Source organism: Pleurodeles waltl, chromosome 11, assembly GCF_031143425.1.
Source record: "Pleurodeles waltl isolate 20211129_DDA chromosome 11, aPleWal1.hap1.20221129, whole genome shotgun sequence".
In the NCBI taxonomy this organism is placed as follows: Eukaryota; Metazoa; Chordata; class Amphibia; order Caudata; family Salamandridae; genus Pleurodeles; species Pleurodeles waltl.
The window spans coordinates 940,914,763-940,934,636 of record NC_090450.1 but is presented as its reverse complement, the minus strand read 5'-3'; the positions used below and the strand labels follow the sequence as shown (position 1 = coordinate 940,934,636).

Genomic DNA, 19,874 nt, shown 5'->3' with positions numbered 1-19,874 from the left:
TGAATAGTGAAATGCTTGATAAAACATTTGCTCAGTGTGATATAAAAACGAGAGCAGGGATTCATAAGTATGTAATAGGTCAACTTATCTAGGAGCTATGCAATCACCTATAAACATGTTAAGCTTAGAATTACATACACATGTATATACATATACACACACACATATACATACACACATGAAAACTTATACACACATATATAAATATACACACACACATATATATATATATATATATATATATATATATAGAACCATGAGTAAATATACATTTGTTAAACAGGTTTAAAGAGTATGTGTATAATTTATTATTATGACATAGTAGCAATACATATTTCCTAAAGAACTATATGTATATATATATATATATATATATATATATATATATATATATATATATATATATATATATATATATAAAATATACATATAATCAGATTAAAAATATTTAGCGACACAGACATATGCAGTCCATTGCTGTTTGAATATAGTGGTTATGAAGGAAAGAGACAACTCTTGAGTAGTCTTTTGAAGATAAGATAGTTATCCGTGGATCTTATATTTGGGGGTAATGAATTCCATAGTTTGGCTGCTTGAACGGAGAAGGATGTACCACCTATAGTCTTTTTCTTGTAGGGTGGTGTTCTAAGGCGGGGTGCCAAACTTGAGCGGAGTTTTCTTTGTTGAATGTATTTGGTTGTTTTGTTTCTGATAAAAAGTGGTCCTGTTCAATGTATAGCTTTGTGGGTGATACAAACCAGCGTGAAGGTGGATCTTCTGGCAACAGGTAACCAGTGTAGTGCTCTCAAGGCAGGGGAGATGTGGGCTTGTGGCTTTACATGTAATAGTAGCCTAGCAGTAACATTTATCTGTGCCATCTGTTTCTAAACTAGAACTCTCTTACCAGCTATCAAACTAGTGAGAGAAATGAAATATACTACGGTGGCTTAAGTTGTACGAAATTTCATTGGTACAGTGAAACTATTTTAAGTGGTTTTATGGTTTTGTATTTTAAGAGTTTGCTCTATAAAATGTTATCAAACATTTGTATGCAGATTCTACACCTATTGCTTCACCTATGGAACAGTATGTTCCAAAGAAGCTCTCTGGCACCCAAATCTTACCACGTCACATACCACAGGAGTGTCTACTAAAAGGAATGTTCCAGGACAAGTGAAAAAAGGTGGAGGGTGATAGTATCCAGCAGGGACATAAAAGGCCCACAGCAGGGGTGCAGTAAAACACCCCACCCATATCTGGTTAACCACAACTCAGAACACAGCCAGAAGGCAGCAGAAAGGGATAGCTTCTACTAAGTAGTGCATGGCTGGATGGCATGTGCATGCAGGAATTGAAAGAGAGAAAGAAAGATTACCCCTAACATCACACAGCGGAACTTGCGTTTATAGAACATTATGGTAATGGAGAAACTGGCCTGGGGCCTAATACATTATACTATTGACTGAAGTAACTAGGGATCTCCTGGTGAGATCTGCCAGTGGTGATGCCTGACACACCCTCCTCGACTGAAGGCTCTACAGCTATTCTATACAGTCTGCCATAGTGGTGGGCAAACTCCAGAACACAACTGGATACGTAGGATGAAAATGGGACATTTTGAAGAGTCAATGAAGGGAAGTGAACGAGGGAATGAATGATAGAGAAAGAGGCAACCACACCAATGTGTTTTTTAATTTTTTTTATTCAGGATGCGTTCTTTGTCCACCAGAACAGGGGATGTGGGGGTGTATAGGGGCAGGAAAGGAGAGTTTTGAGGTTACATAATTTTTTTGCTTAAAAAAAAAAAAAAAAAAAAAAAAAAAGGTGAACAGGCTAAACTTGTATCATTGCAGTCACATTCTACTTCTGTGGTTCCTTGTTATTGTGAGATCATCGCTTTAGCAGAACTAATTCGGCTGTATTACGTAGGTACTCACCTTGCACAAAGAACCCATCTGACCTCCAGAGAAAAAAAATAACTATGAAAAGAAAATTGAACCAAAACATTTTCTAAACCCAGACAGTGGATACACATCCCATGTCTAAAAATACTTTTAAAAATTGGTTCTGAACTCCCCCCCACTTTGTTGCAGTATGAGGTACTTCACTGTCAGAGGAAAAGAGCAGCTGTGTACCCAGACGGATATCGCCGATAGCTAGTCTCTTGAAAGCGAAGCAACAGCACCAGCTTCTGGAAGCCTTGCTGGAAGAGTCTGTGGGTCTACCAGTGACCCTCAGAGCTGCTGCTTGCTGAGAGAACCTGGCCCATCATACTTCTGCCTGCCTTTGGAGGAGAACTCAGCTGCCAAGCCTATGATGAGGAGCAGCCCAGAGTGAGCAAACAAAACGTAAGAATGCAGAGAAGACCTGTGACGAGCCCAGGGTCCCTCCATGATCCTGCCTGATTGTCAAGTTAAATCCTACTGAAAAGTGGTTATGTCGGACTTGCCAGTGGCAAATTAAAGACAGGCTGATTTGGAGATCTCTGTGGCAAAAAACACAGATGCACCGTGGTGACTCAACTTTCATTACACTCCAGCGATTGCACCAGCTCCCTTGACCGAAGGAAGAAGAACTTTCCATAACAACAGTTGGAACAGGCTGCTGGAGGTGTCTCTGTGGACCCAGTCTCTGTGGACCCACTGCTAGGTCAGACAGTTGATCGTGGACAGGAGAAGGATGAGGTGGGTCTTCCTGAACAAGCCTTGGTGAGAGCAAAAGCTTGCTTCATGCCCAGTCCATTGGCACACTTGTGCTTGGTAATTCTGAGTACACACCGCATCAAGTAATTCCATACACCTTAAGGACATTGACTGAACTTTGGCTAATGGAGTTTGGTGACCCATTTATCAAACAATGCTATCTATTCGTTCACAAGAACGGAACAGTCATTTACCACGTACTGACCTACTGGTTATGGAAAGCTAGGGAACTGTTCCGTTGCAACATAGAGAGCCTGCACCCAAGCTACAATTGTGTTTAATTACATGTTTTCATAGTGTAAACCACGCAGTACATCCCTCTAGAACGAATTACTCCATGTGCATCGTATTAATCTCTGTTTTTAAAATACTTATATTTGTTTAAAAATCGCACCATTAGCTGCAGGTTTCCTAGAAGCAGGAAAACACCAGAATAAGAAGAAATAAAAATGAACTCCTGATTAGACAAGGAAGAAGCTTTTCAGGGATTAGATATTAAAAGCAACAGCCTCTTCAAGGCCCCTTGTGTACTCTGGGTACTCTAACCAGTAGCTGATCTTTAGATCGAAGAGGGGCAGCATGGGGTGAAGATACGTTTTAGAGTAGGGTAGGTTTGGTAAAAGACTCAAAGCTCTGTGGAGGTGCAGGGAACGGAACCCAACTAGGATAGCATGAAAATCTCCAACTTCTAAGCAAAGCTCCGTACTAGCAGTTTAGTAGTCTATGAATTTAGTTTACATGGATTAAGGACCTAGGACACACCTTACATCATCTGGTAGATCGGGACCAACACATACCTCTGTTCATGGTCCAAATCCCACCAACTGGAGGACACTCCATCATGACCAATCTTTTCACTTGTTCACTGCCTGCCCAACGCTCTTATGTACCTAAAAGGCTACACTGAGGTGCTCTACAAAACACCAACATAAATGAATACAGATTCTGAACAGATTTCCTACAGAAACTAGTGGCTGGCCTCACAAGTGTACCGTGATCAATAGGCAGCATCAAGAATACCACTTAGTTAGTGGTCAGTAATAAACAGAACTGCTTACAATTCTTGGTTCAACAACTCTGACAGACCCAAACTCTTTTGGTATTCACCATATGGTAAAAGATGTACTTTTCCTCCATAAGAACCCAGTTTCCCGGATTCACCAATCCACTTTATAGATTATATTTCTTAATCGGGTTGAGTAGCTTTTTCTCTTGTATGATATCTTCTGGCCAGTCCAGAAACAATACCAAAGTTGCACTGATCTTGGCTACTGGAAAGATTTTTTCATTATGCCTTATATCCACCAATCTAATATAAAGGCTGGTCCAAGTGTCACACTTTTCTCCTTTCTAGATCTGCCCATTTTATTTTAATGCAGCAGTTGGTGTAAAGGCCCGTCTGCAATACCCAAATACAGATCTGCATACATATCACGATAGCAGCATCAACCCCCATGCACCGAAGAAGTTAGGCAACTGTAGCAAGGAGGAGAACGTGTAGGACAAGAACAGCTTTGGAAGCTCTGTTCCCCCTCACCTCATAATCCCAAATTAACTGGAAATTAACTTAGTTTAAAGAAACCATGCCTACCAATGTTTATTCCACTATCTCTTCTATAAATATTAATCCGCTTGAAGGAGACAGGTTGCCAGAGTCCTGACAGAGACCATGACAGAGTCCTTGGATGATCTCCCATTTATCATTCACTTTAATGAGTGCTCCAGCCAGACTATTTAAGCAGATCTGTATGAATTCTGCAATAGTTTATATTTGTTTTTAATCTGACTGGAACAGATTTAATCTCATTGATCATAGTCTAAAATGTATGCCGTACCAAGCCACTCATGTAGTGTTGCATCAGGAGTAGGAAGCAATATATAAAAACAATTGCACATGTGAAAACAAATAAAATTGGTCTAGCTCGATCCCTCCTGTTGTGACATTCACAGCTCTATCTCCAAAGTGGCACTTCTTTTGAAGATGCTGAAGATGTCCACTGGTTACCCGCAAGCTTATTTTGAGTCTAATATGCTAAGTAGTTAGCATTCAGGGTTTAAGATCCCCAGAGAGAAACAGAAAAAGCCTTAATGGACACCTATTAAAATGTAGAAGTAATTTCTGACGGTGTGCTGCCACAATCTTAAAGCTACTTGACTGCTTTGCACAATTCAGATGCCTTGCCCATCCCTTCCTGCCACCTGGGGTGGTGGAGTGCTGGTGTGAGCCAGGATACAGAGGACCTGGTCTGCTTCTATCCCTGAGGACAACCCACAGTCACTGTTAACTCATGATCAAGTGTTTGGCAAGTGAAATCACATGCCTTTCATTTAACAACTATTAGCAGTGTCTACACTGTTAAAACTACCTGTGCTGTCCCACAATAATGCAGACAAACAGGACAATTGTATCCTCTCCTTCACCTAAGCAACACTGTAATTCAGGTATTTGCTTGGCAACCTGGGTCAGTCAGTGGTTAGTGTGCAGTATCCTGCATGGGTACTGTTTAACCCCGGTGCCCCACAGCCACCACTTCTCCTGGCCTCCAACTGGATAACCAAATTACGCCTTTTGGCCACACAAGTCTCCAAGGGTTCAAAGTCAAGCAGTGAAGGCCTACTTTAGGAGGTGAAAGGATTTAGAAACTCCGCTATAGCATGACAGAGCGATTAACACATAACAGACTAAGAGCCAAATGTATCAAAGGTTTTTACCCATTCTGTGTCTATGGGAAAAAGTGCTCGTACATATGGCCCTAAATGTTCAACCAGCGCTGTATCTTTAAAGAGGGATAAGAGGTATTTACAGGTAGGTTAATACAGCAGTCCAAACTCATCACACAGAAAATACCTGAGTCTATAAGCACCTTCGTGTCCGAGATAAAACTGACATATTTTACACCTCTAATGAGCCAGGATAATGGTATGCTAAGGGGCGGGGACAGGATTGACCCTAGGAACTTAGAAGCTTTTCAGATTTTGATTTCACTAAAGTGATCCCCTGTGTAGTACCAATTTCATGTTGTTCGCTTACGGAACTTTCTGCCTGACGCCAATCATACTACTAGTCAGTCATCTTCCCTTTGGAATAAATGGATACAACTTTCAGGTTTTGTTCACTCTCATGTGATCAGAAGTTGCTTCAGCATTGGATGTGTTTCAAGTTAGCTGTGCTATAAAGTGGCAATGACAATGGAGACCGTCTCAAGATTCCTAATTCCCAGGGTTTAAAAGTGTCCATTAAATTTTGCTGAATGTCAGTGAGCGTAAATATCAAGTCCTCCTGTTGCCCAAGAATAATGCTAAAAGAATCCGATGTACCCTGTTTTCCAGCAAATAATAGAAAAAAAAAACAGACACCGTGAAGGGCACAGAAATATAAAGGGACAACAAGCCATCAAAGGCTCCCTATTTCGACCAATGGGAAATCACAACTTGAACTAGACAAGATAATCAACTGAGCGATGCAGCCCTGGCCACTTTTTGCTGAACAGAGGAAGGGTTGCCACTTAACTGTCAAAAGTGGGGAACAGATAAATCAGAGGACTTGCAAATAAATTAGAGCATGGAAGACCAAAGTTATGAAGTAAGATTACCCAAGAATGAAAGAAGCTGCTCTGTAAACCATAGATTTCTAGCAAAGGAGACTGCAAGAACACATGGACTGCAGAGAGCTCGTCAGGAGACAGAACAGTTGAAACACAGGCTGTGAGAAAGAGGACATTCTAAGAAGCATCTGAATGCAAATGGCAGCGTGAACCAGGAAAATGTTACTGGCACTACATGAATGCACAAAGGAAAGGACTAGAAGAGGGGCCCACTGGAAGACAAAAGGAGGGACTGAACTGATGAACACTGAGATTAGCTGCAGTTCAAGTATCAGTTAAGCATATTACTGAGGGCACAGAAACAAAGTTGTCTTTTCATGCATTTATATTTCCCCATCTTATTCTCCTCTAAATGTGGGGAAAACATTAAACCCGAGGAAGCAACAAGTTGCTTCATGGTAAAGGGGAATGCTTGTGAAAGTGCTGGACATGACTGGAGATATAGATTATCTATATCTATATTATATATATGTATTTATATATATGAATGAAGCTCTCCAGTTGAGCCAATTAGAAGACAGTACGTGGCTGGATTCCTTGCAACTTAGAACTTTTTTTTTTTTATCTATTTATTGAAATTATCAAATATTATACAGTGAGCACAACATTCTGTCGGATTTGTGTGACAGGTTACATCGCCTGAGGAATGTGTTTCTACTTTTATCGCAATACATTGTCTCAACCAACATCCTACATTTAAATAATAAACATGACTTATCAGAACCCTAAAAGGGAGAAAAAAAAAAGAGAGGGATAGAGAAGAAGACATGTAGAAGTAAAAATGATTAGGGGTCCGCTCGGTGGGATAGCCGAAGACCGCGCAATAGGTGGCCTGGGGAGGAGAAGGCGCAAGGGGGAACAGGAGCGAGGCGGGCGGATCGTGAGGCTCCATCGTCAATCGGGGTACAGCAAGAAAGGGGAGAGATCTTCCCCAAGCGCAGCATCTCGATGACCCGGCCCGGCTCTAGGAACTTAGAACTTAAGGTATCTTAAGAAGGTGCAAAATCCTTTAGACAGTGGTTGATCTCAGCTGCTGGAAGCATAGAAGAGGGAGCTGGAGTTTATAGGTGTTAACTGGAGAATAGCCTTCTTCGGTTTGACTCAGTGATAGTCTGACAAGTTTCTGCATCGGTTTTAGGCAAGGTTGCCAAGACCCTCCATGACACCAAGGACACAGGGCTCCAGTCCTGGGATCTTCTGTTGCAAATTGGTGTTTAAGGTGTGTGAGTTCAACTGAAATTAACTAGGACTACAACTCCCAGAATGCATTCGTTTGTTAAATGAAAACCAAGGGCCGGCGCTATATTCCCTTGGTGACATAGAATCGCCTGGAAACCACAATTCCAGCAAATATGCAACAGTAATCTTATACACTGACTAAAAAACTACAAATTGTTCAGTTTGTCAGGCACACCCTGTCTATGATGTGGGAGCCAAGCAGCGTGGCGAATATTAACAGATAAAATAGCTTCGCGGCACTATGACGCTAAGCAGCAAATTATCGAAACAAGACAGAGGAGGGCGGCGTGCACCCCATTCTGCACTGGGCTGGCTGCAAGGGGTGTGACAGACACAACAAGGCTTACCGCAGAGAATCCTTGGAGATGAAGTAAGCCGGAAGCGTGAAGACCCCGCCCATCCTGTCCAGCGCCTGCAGCTCGCGGGCATGGCCCCCGCCTCGGCCTTCAGGGCCCCGGGATCATCTCACCTGCCCAGGGTCAGGCAGCCTCGGGGGGGTCATCGGCCACAGTCAGGCACCGTACTGGTCTCGCCTGCGCCGGGGTCAGCAGGGCCGCAGGTCTCATGTGCTCATCTCACCTGCCCTAGGTCAAGCGCCCAGTCAGGTCTCACCTACCCCGCGTCAGGCACTTGGCTGATGCTAACTGCCCCCAACGGAGTCAGTACAATGGTGTAAAATGTCCCAGGTGAGACTCTCCGCCGATGTTACGTGACGCAGTCCAGGCACTTGGCTGATATCGCTAGATTTGGTACCGGTGGTACTCTCACCTGTCCCAGGTCAGGAAGCAGGGTGAGGTCACCTGTCCCAGGTCAGGCACCAGGGTGAGGTCACCTGTCTCAGGTCAGGCACCAGGGTGAGGTCACCCGTCCCAGGTCAGGAAGCAGGGTGAGGTCACCCGTCTCAGGTCAGGCACCAGGGTGGGGTCACCGGTCTCTGGTCAGGCACCAGGGTGGGGTCACCGGTCTCTGGTCAGGCACCAGGGTGGGGTCACCGGTCTCTGGTCAGGCACCAGGGTGGGGTCACCGGTCTCTGGTCAGGCACCAGGGTGGGGTCACCTGTCTCTGGTCAGGCACCAGGGTGGGGTCACCTGTCTCTGGTCAGGCACCAGGGTGGGGTCACCTGTCTCTGGTCAGGCACCAGGGTGGGGTCACCTGTCTCTGGTCAGGCACCAGGGTGGGTTTACCTGCCCAAGGTCAGACCCCCAGGGTGAAGTTACTTGTCCCAGGTTAGGCCCCAGGGCGAGGTTCCCTGTACCAGGTAAGACCGCAGAGCGAGGTTCCCTGTCCCAGGTCAGGCCCCAGGGTGAAGTTACCTGTCGCAGGTCAGGCACCACGGTGGGGTTACCTGCCCAAGGTCAGGCCCCAGGGTGAAGTTACCTGTCCCAGGTCAGGCCCCAGGGTGAAGTTACCTGTCCCAGGTCAGGCCCCAGGGCGAGGTTCCCTGTACCAGGTAAGACCGCAGAGTGAGGTTACCTGTCCCTGGTCAGGCACCCCACATATGTGACTAGCCCCGGGCAGGTCTCGCTTCTCCGGTCAGGCACTCGGCGGGTCTCACCCACACTGCCTCCCAGTCCAGGCCCTCGGATCTCCCTCGCCGCCGCGGTACAGGCCCAGGAACGGCCCGGCTCTCCGCAGGTCCGAGCTGGACGCCGCCGGTCCCTCCAGGCAGGTAGAAGCCGCAGTGCCGGAGCCAGGGCCCGTCACCAGGTGCGTGTACAGAGGCGGGGCCTCGCTCCCCGGCCACAAGGAGCGGCCTCCCCCGGAGGAGGGAGGGGAGAGACGGGAAATACCTGCGGAAACCCAATACCGCTGCACACCCGACGAGCGGCGCGGCCCGGTCCTGCAGGGGAGGGGACCCGCAGCGGCCTCTGCAGGGGAGAGCAACCCGAGAAGGGCAACAAGGGGTCGGGACACATCCGGCAAACACCTGGGAGAAGGCGCGGTATCCGCAGTCTAGCGCCCCGAGAGGTGGGAGAGGCGCTGCGGGGTGACCCAGGGCACTACAGCACACCACCAAAGGAAACTGCACCAGGACTGCAGTGACCCGGGGACTCACCTGGGCAGAATCCTAAGCAGTACGGGAGCTGTAAACATTCATCTTAATAATAATAAAAAAAATGTTTAAAAAAAGCAAAGCGCAGAACTAGACACGTTGTTAACTGGTGGACTTTGTATCGACATGGGATGGAGGTTGTGAGGGGGGGGGGGGGTCACAGAGTGTGGTTTTCATTTACTAAATGATAGTCACTTGTCACTCTTGAAAGGCATGGTCCAGCGCTTCGACGACATGGGGAGGGGGCCCCCACCTTGGGCCTCAGAGCTGGACCATAGCTTGGAAGACCAGCAAAAGGGGACCCTCATCAGGGCCATAACGATCAATAGTGCAGCAGGTGCATTGGTACCGGGGCCTAGAGGTATAATGCGATCGATGCACCCGTATTAAGGCTGCATGTTACTGTTCAGCCAGTGGACAGGAGCCCATTCCCTTGCTTGCACCGGGGCCATGCCACCACTGCTACGCCGTTCACAGCACCGAGTGAAGCAGGGCTAAAGCGCATCACAGGCGCAGGATACTGTGCTCCAGGACTGGGGCAGAGGTTCATTACTGGTGGGTTATTCCCAGTACTACGACAGGAGGGCGGGTCAACTAGAGACAGAATAGTCACACTATGTCCTTTATAGCATATGAGAGCACGGGGCCCGCATGACCACCTATAAAAAGTCACTAGTATTTACAGGAGGGCGGACCGTAGTGGTGAAGCCCAACCTGTCAGTAACTCCACTGCTACCGGAAGACATCAGTGACAGCAAACCTCAGGCCTACTCCTACAAGACGCAAGTTAAGGCCTTCCACAGCCCTGCAGCTAGCGAGACGTGCTGGCTCTGTGCCACTTTAACCCACAATAATTCGATACCTTGGGAAAAAAAAAACACACGTTAGCTGTCTAGACTGGAGGAGATCACGTTAAAGACATTGCCCGATAATCCCACCCGAGGCTGGCTGCTGTGGCCGATGGAGATCTGATCAGTGGTGTCAAAGGTAGCTGAGAGTAGCTGGGGTTAGAAGGATGTCCCCTGCAGAATGCTACTAGAAGGATGCTGTTGCATGAAGTCCTGTTGTCGGCCTTCTTTTAAAGATGCTTCTGTCAGGAAGCCAGTGATAATACTTTCTATAGAAATGGATGCGTGTAACTGCAGTGATGTCACGTCCTGTAGGGATGAATGCTGGTGAATGTCCTGTGCCGACAGCAATCTTCCTTATCCTCATTCCTACTCGCTCATGTCGCTCATTACCTTTAAGGAGGTTTTCCAACTCACGTTAGGGGACAAAGACCTAGAAGCATGTTGTAAGCTATACACCTCCTACCCTTGTGGGCGCTATACGTAATTGCTTACCCCAGCATTCTTCCTGACTTAAGCAATTTGAAGAGCAGCAGTCAAGAAGGGCTGTAATGAGTGCGACGTAGACGAGTAGGACTACAGAACATGAAAACTATCAGTAAGTATTCAAGAATCTATCCCTCATCCCAGCCATTATTCATTAAGAATAACAGAGCAACACAGGTCCTCGATAAACAAACTAAAACAATGCAAGCACAAATGAAACTTGTTACTGAGCTCAAGCAAAAACAAATAAAACCAAATTTACAGAAAAAATTAAAAGGATAACGCTTCAAACTACAGTTTTGAAGACTATAATGATTAACAAAAGTATGAGAAAAGGCCCAAGCAGCTGCCCAGCAAATCTCAAATAATGAAATTCACCCAGCCTCTGTCCAAGGAGTTGCCAAACCACAGGTTGACTGCTGGACCTGGCACTCTCTGCAGGGTCACCCCCAAATTTTGATGCCACTTTTGTGCGCTGTTAAGACTCTTGTGTGCCTTACCACTGCTACCCAATGCTAAAGTGCTTGTCCTCTTTCCTTTAAACACAGTAAAATTGACTTACACCCTATTGGCACATTTAATTTACTTGTAAGTCCCTAATAAAGTGGTACTACATGATGGACACAGGGGCCTTTTTAGGGTCGAGCCTACGAGTACATGCTATAGCAAGACTCGTTGTGTACAGTAAAGGGCTTGGAGCCCGCTTATCATTTGGTAGCTTGCGTGGCACTCTTTAAAGCCTTGTAAATAGTCACTGCAGGCCTTACTTCATTTCCGTTCCTCTGTGGAGCCCGGACTACGCACTGATTAAGTAGAATCAATCATTGCCCATCACTGCTCCCGACGTGATTAAGGTACTATTTCTTCCCCCTGTGCTCCCGGCAGGAATCTCTTCTTCACTGCCCGACCGGCAGGTGTCCTTGGCCTCCTCCAGCTCCGGAGCCTCCGGGAGAGCTGGCGTCTTCTTGTGTTGTGCCTCAGGCCGCGGTAGTGATCACCCTGGGGGGGGCACCAATGGGTGAGCGCTTCACTCAACGAGAGGCTGTCGGGGGTGCTCCTCTCCACTTTCCTGGCGTCAGAGAGGTGGGGGCCCACAGCCGCAGAGACATGGGGCGCTTCCTTGCACCAAAGCAGACCAAAACGAAGCACTTTTCAAGCGCTGCAAAGGGGCTCTTCGTGCTGTATGAAATAAACAAGGCGCTCTTCACATGCTGGGAGCCATCCAGGGGAAACCTGAAGTGCTCTGCACGTGCTGGGGTCAACAAAGCGCTACTCACATGCTCAGCAAGGGACAGGGGGCACTCTACTGGTACCCATCAAGGGAGAATGGTGCCAAAGTCACACGATGCAGAGGATACAGGGGGGTACACCACCCAGCCCCTGGAGACAGCAATGGGGGCACAGGGATGCAGGGCCCAAGCAAGCAGACCAGTACAAGGGTTCAAAGGCAGTGGCAGTCCCTCTCACTGACCTAGCAGGTCATAGGTCAGCACAACAGCAGAGCAGTCCCAAGGCAGTTCCTGGGAAGTCCTCTCGGCAGCATCCAGTTCATTAATCCATTAGTGTCTAAAAATGTACTTCTACTCATTTTGCACAGTTTCCGCAAAAAGGGGAGAGGGGGTTCCAACCAACACTTATCGGTTCCAGAATGTCCCTTTTCTCCTCCAGCACTGGCTCCAAACATCAGTAGGGGGGTAAACGAGCCCTTTGTGTGAGGCCAGGACACAGCCTTTACAGATGCACTTGTGCCCCGCCTCTACCTCTCCCAGCTCAGGAAGGCCATTCAGTGTGCAGATGTACTCGTTACACCTCCATCCTCCCAGTGTACTGGCTGTAAGAAAGTACCCTCTTTTTGGCATGATTACCCCCATTTTCTGCCTGCTGTCAGTGTGTTTTGACTGTTCAATAGGATCCTGCTAACCAGGACACCAGTGACTGTGCGCTCTCTCTCTAAATTTGGTTACCTAGGACTCCGCACAACCCACAATTGGCATACTGGTGCCCCGATATAAGACCCTAGTATATGGTACTTCGGTTCCAGGGCATTGGGGCACCAGGGGTTCCCTATGAGCTGCAGCGTGCATTGTGCCACCCACAGGAGCCCATGCAAAACGTACCTGCAGGCCTGTCACTGCAGCCTGCCTGAAAAGGTGCATGCACCCTTTCACTACAGGTCACTGCACCAGGTCACTGTAAGTCACCCCTATGGCAGGCCCTCCTAGCCCAGAGGGCAGGGAGCAGGTACTCATGTGGGGAAAGGGGGGGGGGGGGGGGGGGCACCTTCCCTACAAACTCCAGACCCACTTCCCCAGACTTCGCAAGTGAGGGGAAGCTATTTTACCCGTGTATTGTTCACAGGTCACCAGCTACATAATGGTAACTCCGAACCTGGGTACCAAACATGTTCGAATCATACCCCAATACTGTTGCCAGTCTTGGTTGCAGGATTCCATGCATTCTGGGGGCTCCTTAGAGGACCCCCAGCATTTCTACTACTAGTCTTCTGGGGTTTTCCTTGCAGCCCACGCTGCTGCCACCCCTCAGAAAAGTTTCTGCACTCCTGCTGCTTGACCTGCTCAAGCAGAGGAAGGCAGAACAAAGGATTTCCTTTGGGAGAGGGAGGCAACACCCTCTCCCTTTGGAAATAGACGTTAAATGCCTTGGGAGGGGTGGCCTCCCCAAGCAACTGGTATGCTTTGAAGGGCACATTTGGTGCACTCCTTGCAAAAACCGGTTTGCATCAGTCCAGGCACCCCGGTACCTGCTCTGGCGTGAAACTGGACAATGGAAAGGGAAGTGACCACTCCCCTGTCTATCACCAACCCAGGGGTGGTGCCAAGAGCTCCTCCAGGTGGCCACTTGATTCTGCCATCTTGAATCCAAGGTGGGCAGAGGCCCATGGGAGCATCTGAGTGGCCAGGTCAGGCAGGTGACATCACAGCCCCCCCCTGATAGGTGGTCACCCTAGTAGTTAACCAATCCCCATTTCTGGGCTATTTAGGGTCTCCCTCCAGGGTGGGTCTTCAGATTATAAGTGCAAGATTCCAGCAGGGCAGGGGTGTGGCTAGGTGATGGCCACCATTTAGCGGAGCTCCTCTCTCTGCTTTCTAATCCCCCTTAAATTTGCACAATAATCTGGCCTCTCGACGGCGGCGGCGAAGGGCTGGGAGCGGCCACATTGGCGGGACGGAGGTCCAAGGGCGATCTTGCCCGGAGAGTCGCTGAGGAGGGGGCCAGGGCGCCCTGCGATCGACAGCGCAGCTGCGTGGAGCCAGTTGCTGAGAAGTGGTGCGACGAGTCGTCGGACCGGCACCGGCCGGCTGAGTGGAGAGGGCGGCGATCGTGGGCAGCCCCCGGGTCCGAATGTCACAGCTGTCACCACCAGTAAAGAGGGAGGTTGGGACCTGTCTGGGGTCACCTTGGCCAGAGTAGCTGCAGCCGGAGTCTTTGCTCCCCGGTCCCCCCAACCTCCCTCTTTACTGGTGGTGACGGCGGTGACATTCGGAGCCCATGAGGCAGACAGCAGGAGGAGGAGGGGGGGGGGGGGGGGGGCGCGGAGGTGAGGCCGGAGGAGGCCCACTGTCGAGTGGCAGACCCGCAGCGGAGGTGGGGCAGGGGTGCAGCGCACACGGGCCGAGACTCGGGCTCGGCGGCCCACGCTGGGGTTGCTGGACCTGCAAAGGGGGAGCTGTGGATGGTTGGTTGGCTCCCCCTCCGCCCAATTGCCCCCCCCCCCCACAAATGGCCCCACCTTTTTTCTCGGAGGCAATGTCACGGCTGGCACAACGGGGGACCTTGGGGCCCTGCCTCCCCTCCCCCCCCCCCCTTTTAGTGAAGAGCCACTGGTGGAGCTGGTGTCCGAAAGCGGAGTGAGGGCAGACGTGGGCACAGAGCACAGGAGGGGGTCCGACCGGCTTGGTAGACCTTGCCCTAGGAGTGTATTGCGGCCGGTGGCGGAGCGAGACTGCGACTGGAGGGGTTGCTGGCAGGCCTCCTTGGCGAGATCGCCTTTTTAGCATGGTCAGAAACAAGGGGCACCCTTTGCTCCAGGCAAACAAAATGGGCAAATATGCAGTGCGGAGACCGGCAGGGGGAATGGTGGTGCCAGACAATGCTGAGGGGGTGTCAGGAGAAGGACCGGGGCACAGCGGACGAGCCTTCTCTGAACACAATAATGGCGGCAATCCAAGATCTGTGTGGCTCGCTAGAACCCAAGTTGACGCGGTCACGCTGGATGTAAATCTTCACGCAGATCTCAAGAAAGTCACGGAGAAGGTCACTAACGCAAAAACTGATACCAACCGGTTACAGTCTACATCTAAGAGGCTGGAGGATCAGGTCTAGTTCCTTTCTGCGGAGCATGAGAAAATAATGGCACGCCTGGAGGATTAGGAGGGGAAGGCCCGGAGAAACAACATTAGAGTGGTTGGGGTCCCGGAGGGTGCGGAAGGCCCAAGTGTCGAGCTTTTCTTGGAGACCCCGATTGTGGACTCCTTGCGCCCTAAGAGACTCTCTAAGTTCTTCACAGTCGAGTGGGCACATAGGGCTCCGATCCCGCCTCCGAGGCCAGCCCCCCCCCCCGGCGAGGGCCATCATTGCACACATTTTTTACTTTCAAGACAGAGATGCCATCCTGCATGCTGTCAGATCACACTGACATCTTCAATAGGAGAATGTCACAGTACGTTTCTTTCCTGACTTCACGCGGAGGGTCCAACGGAGGCGCCAAAGTTTTCAGGAGGTCAAAAAAAATGCTGCACGACAGTGAATTCAAATATATGATGCTCTTCCCGGCTAGACAGAGTAATTGCAGAGGGGAAGGTGACACTCCGGAGGCAGCGTGGGAGTGGCTGAAGGGATCCCGGTCGGCGGGCAGTGCGGCTCGACGGAGTCCCGGAGGTGGCCACAATGGTTGGGGAATCTGGTTTCCGACCCAGGGTTAGACAGGCTCTCACATGCGAAGGTGCCTCCTGCATCAGCGGTGCTTCAGTCCTCTATGGGCTCCTTTGGTTTGACAGATCTGTGAAGGGCACTGAATCTGGGGAAGGAGCAATACACCAATACCTCTGTCCCCCACGGAAGTTTTTCTAGGCTGGACTATTTACTCACATTGGGAGCCCATGTGGGTGAGTTCCGAGAGGCAGCCCATTACCCAAGAGGGATTTCGGATCACTCCCCGTGGGGGTCGTCTTGCTGGGTCCTTCAGGGTCCTGTAATCAGCCGCCGCTAATTGGCCCTTGCCACCTGCGGGACAAGGTTTTTGTGGACAAAAGGAGGGAGAGGGCCACCCAATATTTTGAGGAGACCTTAGGGTCTGTGGACTCTGAATATTCTCTGTGGGAGGCCCTTAAAACTGTATTCAGGGGCCATGTCCAAGGCTTGATCGGCGGGGAAGAAAAGGAGTGCAATTTACAAGCAATGGACCTCGAGCGGAACATCGCAGCACTCGAGGCCCACTGTGAGGCGGACAGGGGGGCGGAGGGCGACATTCTGCACCAGCTACGGCTCAAGTGATACGAGCTACGCGCCTTAGCCAAACAACATGCGTGGGCGTATGCATCGGCGACCCAGCGTCAACTCTATGATGTGGGGGACAAAGCCAATAAACTGCTGGCTTGGTTGGACAAGAGGGACAAGGAACAATCATGGGTCGGGGCAGTGAAGTCTGGGGGCGGCCTCTGTCAGATGAATGAGTCTATAGCGGAGGCGTTCGCAACATACTACGAGGAGGTGTATACCTCGGTTATTCGGATGACGGAGGTGGATTGCGCGGACCTCCTACTGGACATACTACTTCTAGGGCTCTCAGCTGAGCTGACAGAGGAGGCTACTGTGGCGCTGGGGGGGCTGAAGTCGGGTAAAGTGGCAGGTCAGAACGGACTCCCAGTGGAGTTGTTCAAATGCCTGGGAAGAAAGATAACACGCCATATGTTGGCCATGTTTCTGGAGGAGAGGGAGGTAGGGGCGCTACCGCTGGATTAGTGGACAGCGACTATCGTAGTGATCCCAAGGAAGGGTAAACCCCCTGAGAAATGTGCCTCCTACAGGTCCATCTCCCTTCTAAACACAGAGGTCAAGGTCCTGGCAAACGTCCTGGCTACTAGTGATTATTACTAAGCTCATTCATCCGGACCAATCGGGCTTCATGCCGTCCAGATCGGCGCACTTGAATTTGCAGAGACTCTATGGGGTCTTACACATGACGGACCATTGGACGGAGGGGCAGGCGGCGCTTCTGTCCCTTGATGCGAAAATGGCCTTATATTTTTGTGGCCCTCAAAAGGTTTGGTGTGGGCCCACGATTCCTGGCTTAGATCAGGCTGTTATACAGTGAACAAGTGGCCCGAGTGCGGGTTTATGCAACATTGTCACGACCCTTCGCCCTACACAGGGGCACAAGACAGAGTAGTACTCGCTCTCCGGTCCTATTTGAGTTAGCGCTTGAGCCCTTGGCGAAATGGATTAGGCAGGAACCCTGATTATGGGCACTGACTCAGGAGCAACATGGGAGGAGCGTATTTCCCTATAGGCAGATGATATTCTGCTGTATTTCACCCGTCCCCGATGGTCGGTCGACAGGATCCTGCAGATCTTTCGCATATTCGGGGATCACTCTGGCTATCAGATCAATTGGGCCAAGTCGTTGGTGTTCCCTCTGGCTGGAGAGGCCATCTGCCATCCCCCCGGGGTGTGATGTGCGGATATCCACGGGAGGCTTCAAATACCTGGGAATATACGTGACAAGGGATTAGGAGTGCTGCCTCAGCGAGAATCTGCAGCCCCTGCGACGGATTTCGAGGGGACGTGGCTCGATGGAGAGCGCTGCCCCTCTCTCTTATGGGTAGAGTGGCCCTATACAAGATGATGACGCTGCCGCGTCTGTTATACGTCTTTCAGAATAGCCGCTACAAGATTCTGGCGGAGGTGTTCCATCGCCTCGATCGGGACATTAGATTGCTACTCTGGGATGGTGGCTGCTCTTGGGTGGCACTGCAGAAATTGGAACTTGGGGTGCACGGGGTTGGTCTGGTGATTCCAGATCCTCTTCGTTATTACTGGGCGACGCAGTTGGTGACGGTCAATGACTTGGCCTTTACTGACCATGAGGTACCGGCATTCCGGGTGGACAGGCAGACGATGGGCAGAGGGGGCTATGAGTGGGCGTTATACGCCCCGCAAGCTCGTGGGCGCTGCCGGCGCACACAGCGTCCATGGTGAGGGAGTGGTGCGATGCCTCCCGCTTCCCTGGGTGGGGAACTATTTTGTCGGCCAGGATTCCCCTGTGGTGTAGCGATCTGTTGGGGGACTTAAAGACCCTGGGAGGGTTCCTCGGGTGGTCTCTTCTGGGGATTGAACATCTGGAGGGGTCAGGCAACGGTGACGTTCGAAGACCTGCAGCGGGAATATGCCATGGCCAAAACTGAGCAGTTTAGATATCTGCAACTGCAGCATGCGCTGGGTCGCTACATCCCGGTGGGGGAACAGCTGCCATAGGTGGCCCCCCTGGAGGACCGCCTTCTGGCAGAGCCCCTGGTATTGAAGGCCATCTCGTTACTCTAGCAGAAATTATTGAACAATTCCCTGGACCCGATGGCCACCCTGCACACCAAATGGGAGGTGGACATGGGTGGGGAGAGGCGAGACAGGGTCCCAGAGTGGTGGCGATCAAGGCACGACTGCGATTGATCCAGCTAAGGATTTTAAATAGGGCATATTACTCTAGGGTAGCACTGCACAAGATTGGCAGGGCGCTAACCACACTTTGCCTGCGGCGGTACGGGTTGGAGGGCACCTTCTATCATATTCTATGGACCTGCCCTGTGATAAAGACCTATTGGGAGGGGGTCACTGGGGTGGTGTTGGGGAGGGAGGTCCCGCTGGACCCTAGGCTGCTCTTGCTGAATGTGACAGGGGAGGAACAATGGTCGAAACCGCACGTACTGTGGCTGGCCATTGCAGCGATAATAACCAAACTCAACATTGCGCGAACATGGGGTACTGAGTCTCCGCCTAATATACATTACTGGGAGACGGACCTGGACTAGTTCTGCAGTGCTGAAAAAGTAATATATGAGAACAGGGGCTGCCCCAAGAAGTGGGGGGGGGGGGGCCATAGATACACGGGATGACTCTGGGTGGATTGAGTGCGGGCGGTCTGGACCTTGACAACACTGGACTGTTAGACGGGGTGGGGAGTGGCGGGGGGGCTAGGGGGGTCACACTTGATCAGTGTGTGTACCCTTGCAACTTGATATTTACAGAGGCTGGTCTTAGGCGGCTAATCGATGGGCAGCTTATTGTCGCTTACACTATTGTACAATGGCTGTTTTGTTGTTCAATAAAAAGATTTAAAAAAAAGATTCCAGCAGGACTCTTCTGCATCGTTTACTTCATCTTCTGGCCACTGGGACTGCAACAGGACCCTCCAAGAACCCGACAATCTGCAACGTCAGTGACGACTCCGCTCTGCAACATGGTTTCTCCGGCTCTTTCCAGCAATTGCAACATTTCCCTGTCTGTGCATCCTCTGAGGTGACGATTCTTCATCCTGTGCAAGAAGAAAGAAGGAATCTCCCTTGGAGTGAAAAAGTCACTCCCCTGCATCTGCAGGCACCAACTGCAACGATAACCGGCTGCATGGATCCTCTCTCCTCCAGAACTGCGTGGATCCTGCATCACAGGTGGTGGTCTGCAGTTGTCCTCTCTACCAGCTGTCCAACTCACGAAACTGTGAGCCCTGTGCACCGCAACTCTTGCAGTTACCAAGGCTTCTTTGTTCCTCTTACAAGGAACCTTCAGGCTCTGTGTAGCCCTGGCCTCCAGCACTCTTCCCTGCAAAGCTCATCTCCTGCCTGCTGACCCAGCGGCGTGGGATCCTTCTTCAGGTGTGCTGAGTGGGTCCCACTGCAACTCCTGTGCCTGCTGCCTGTGAGTTGCCTGT

At 50.2% G+C, this 19,874-nt stretch overlaps 1 protein-coding gene across 2 annotated transcripts in view; it reads right to left on the bottom strand.

Moving 5' to 3' along the window:
• The window catches only part of LIMK2 (LIM domain kinase 2), a 249,863-nt gene that overhangs the window by 165,658 nt on the left and 64,331 nt on the right, over positions 1 to 19,874 (bottom strand). The window contains exon 1 of one of the 2 annotated variants that reach the window (XM_069215066.1): positions 7,894 to 8,065. The exons of the other annotated variant lie outside the window; for it this stretch is intronic. Coding sequence (XP_069071167.1) covers positions 7,894 to 7,946 — 53 coding nt within the window. The 5' untranslated portion in view covers positions 7,947 to 8,065. Of the gene's footprint in view, positions 1 to 7,893; positions 8,066 to 19,874 lie in introns of those variants that run through there. 2 annotated transcript variants of the gene reach the window in all.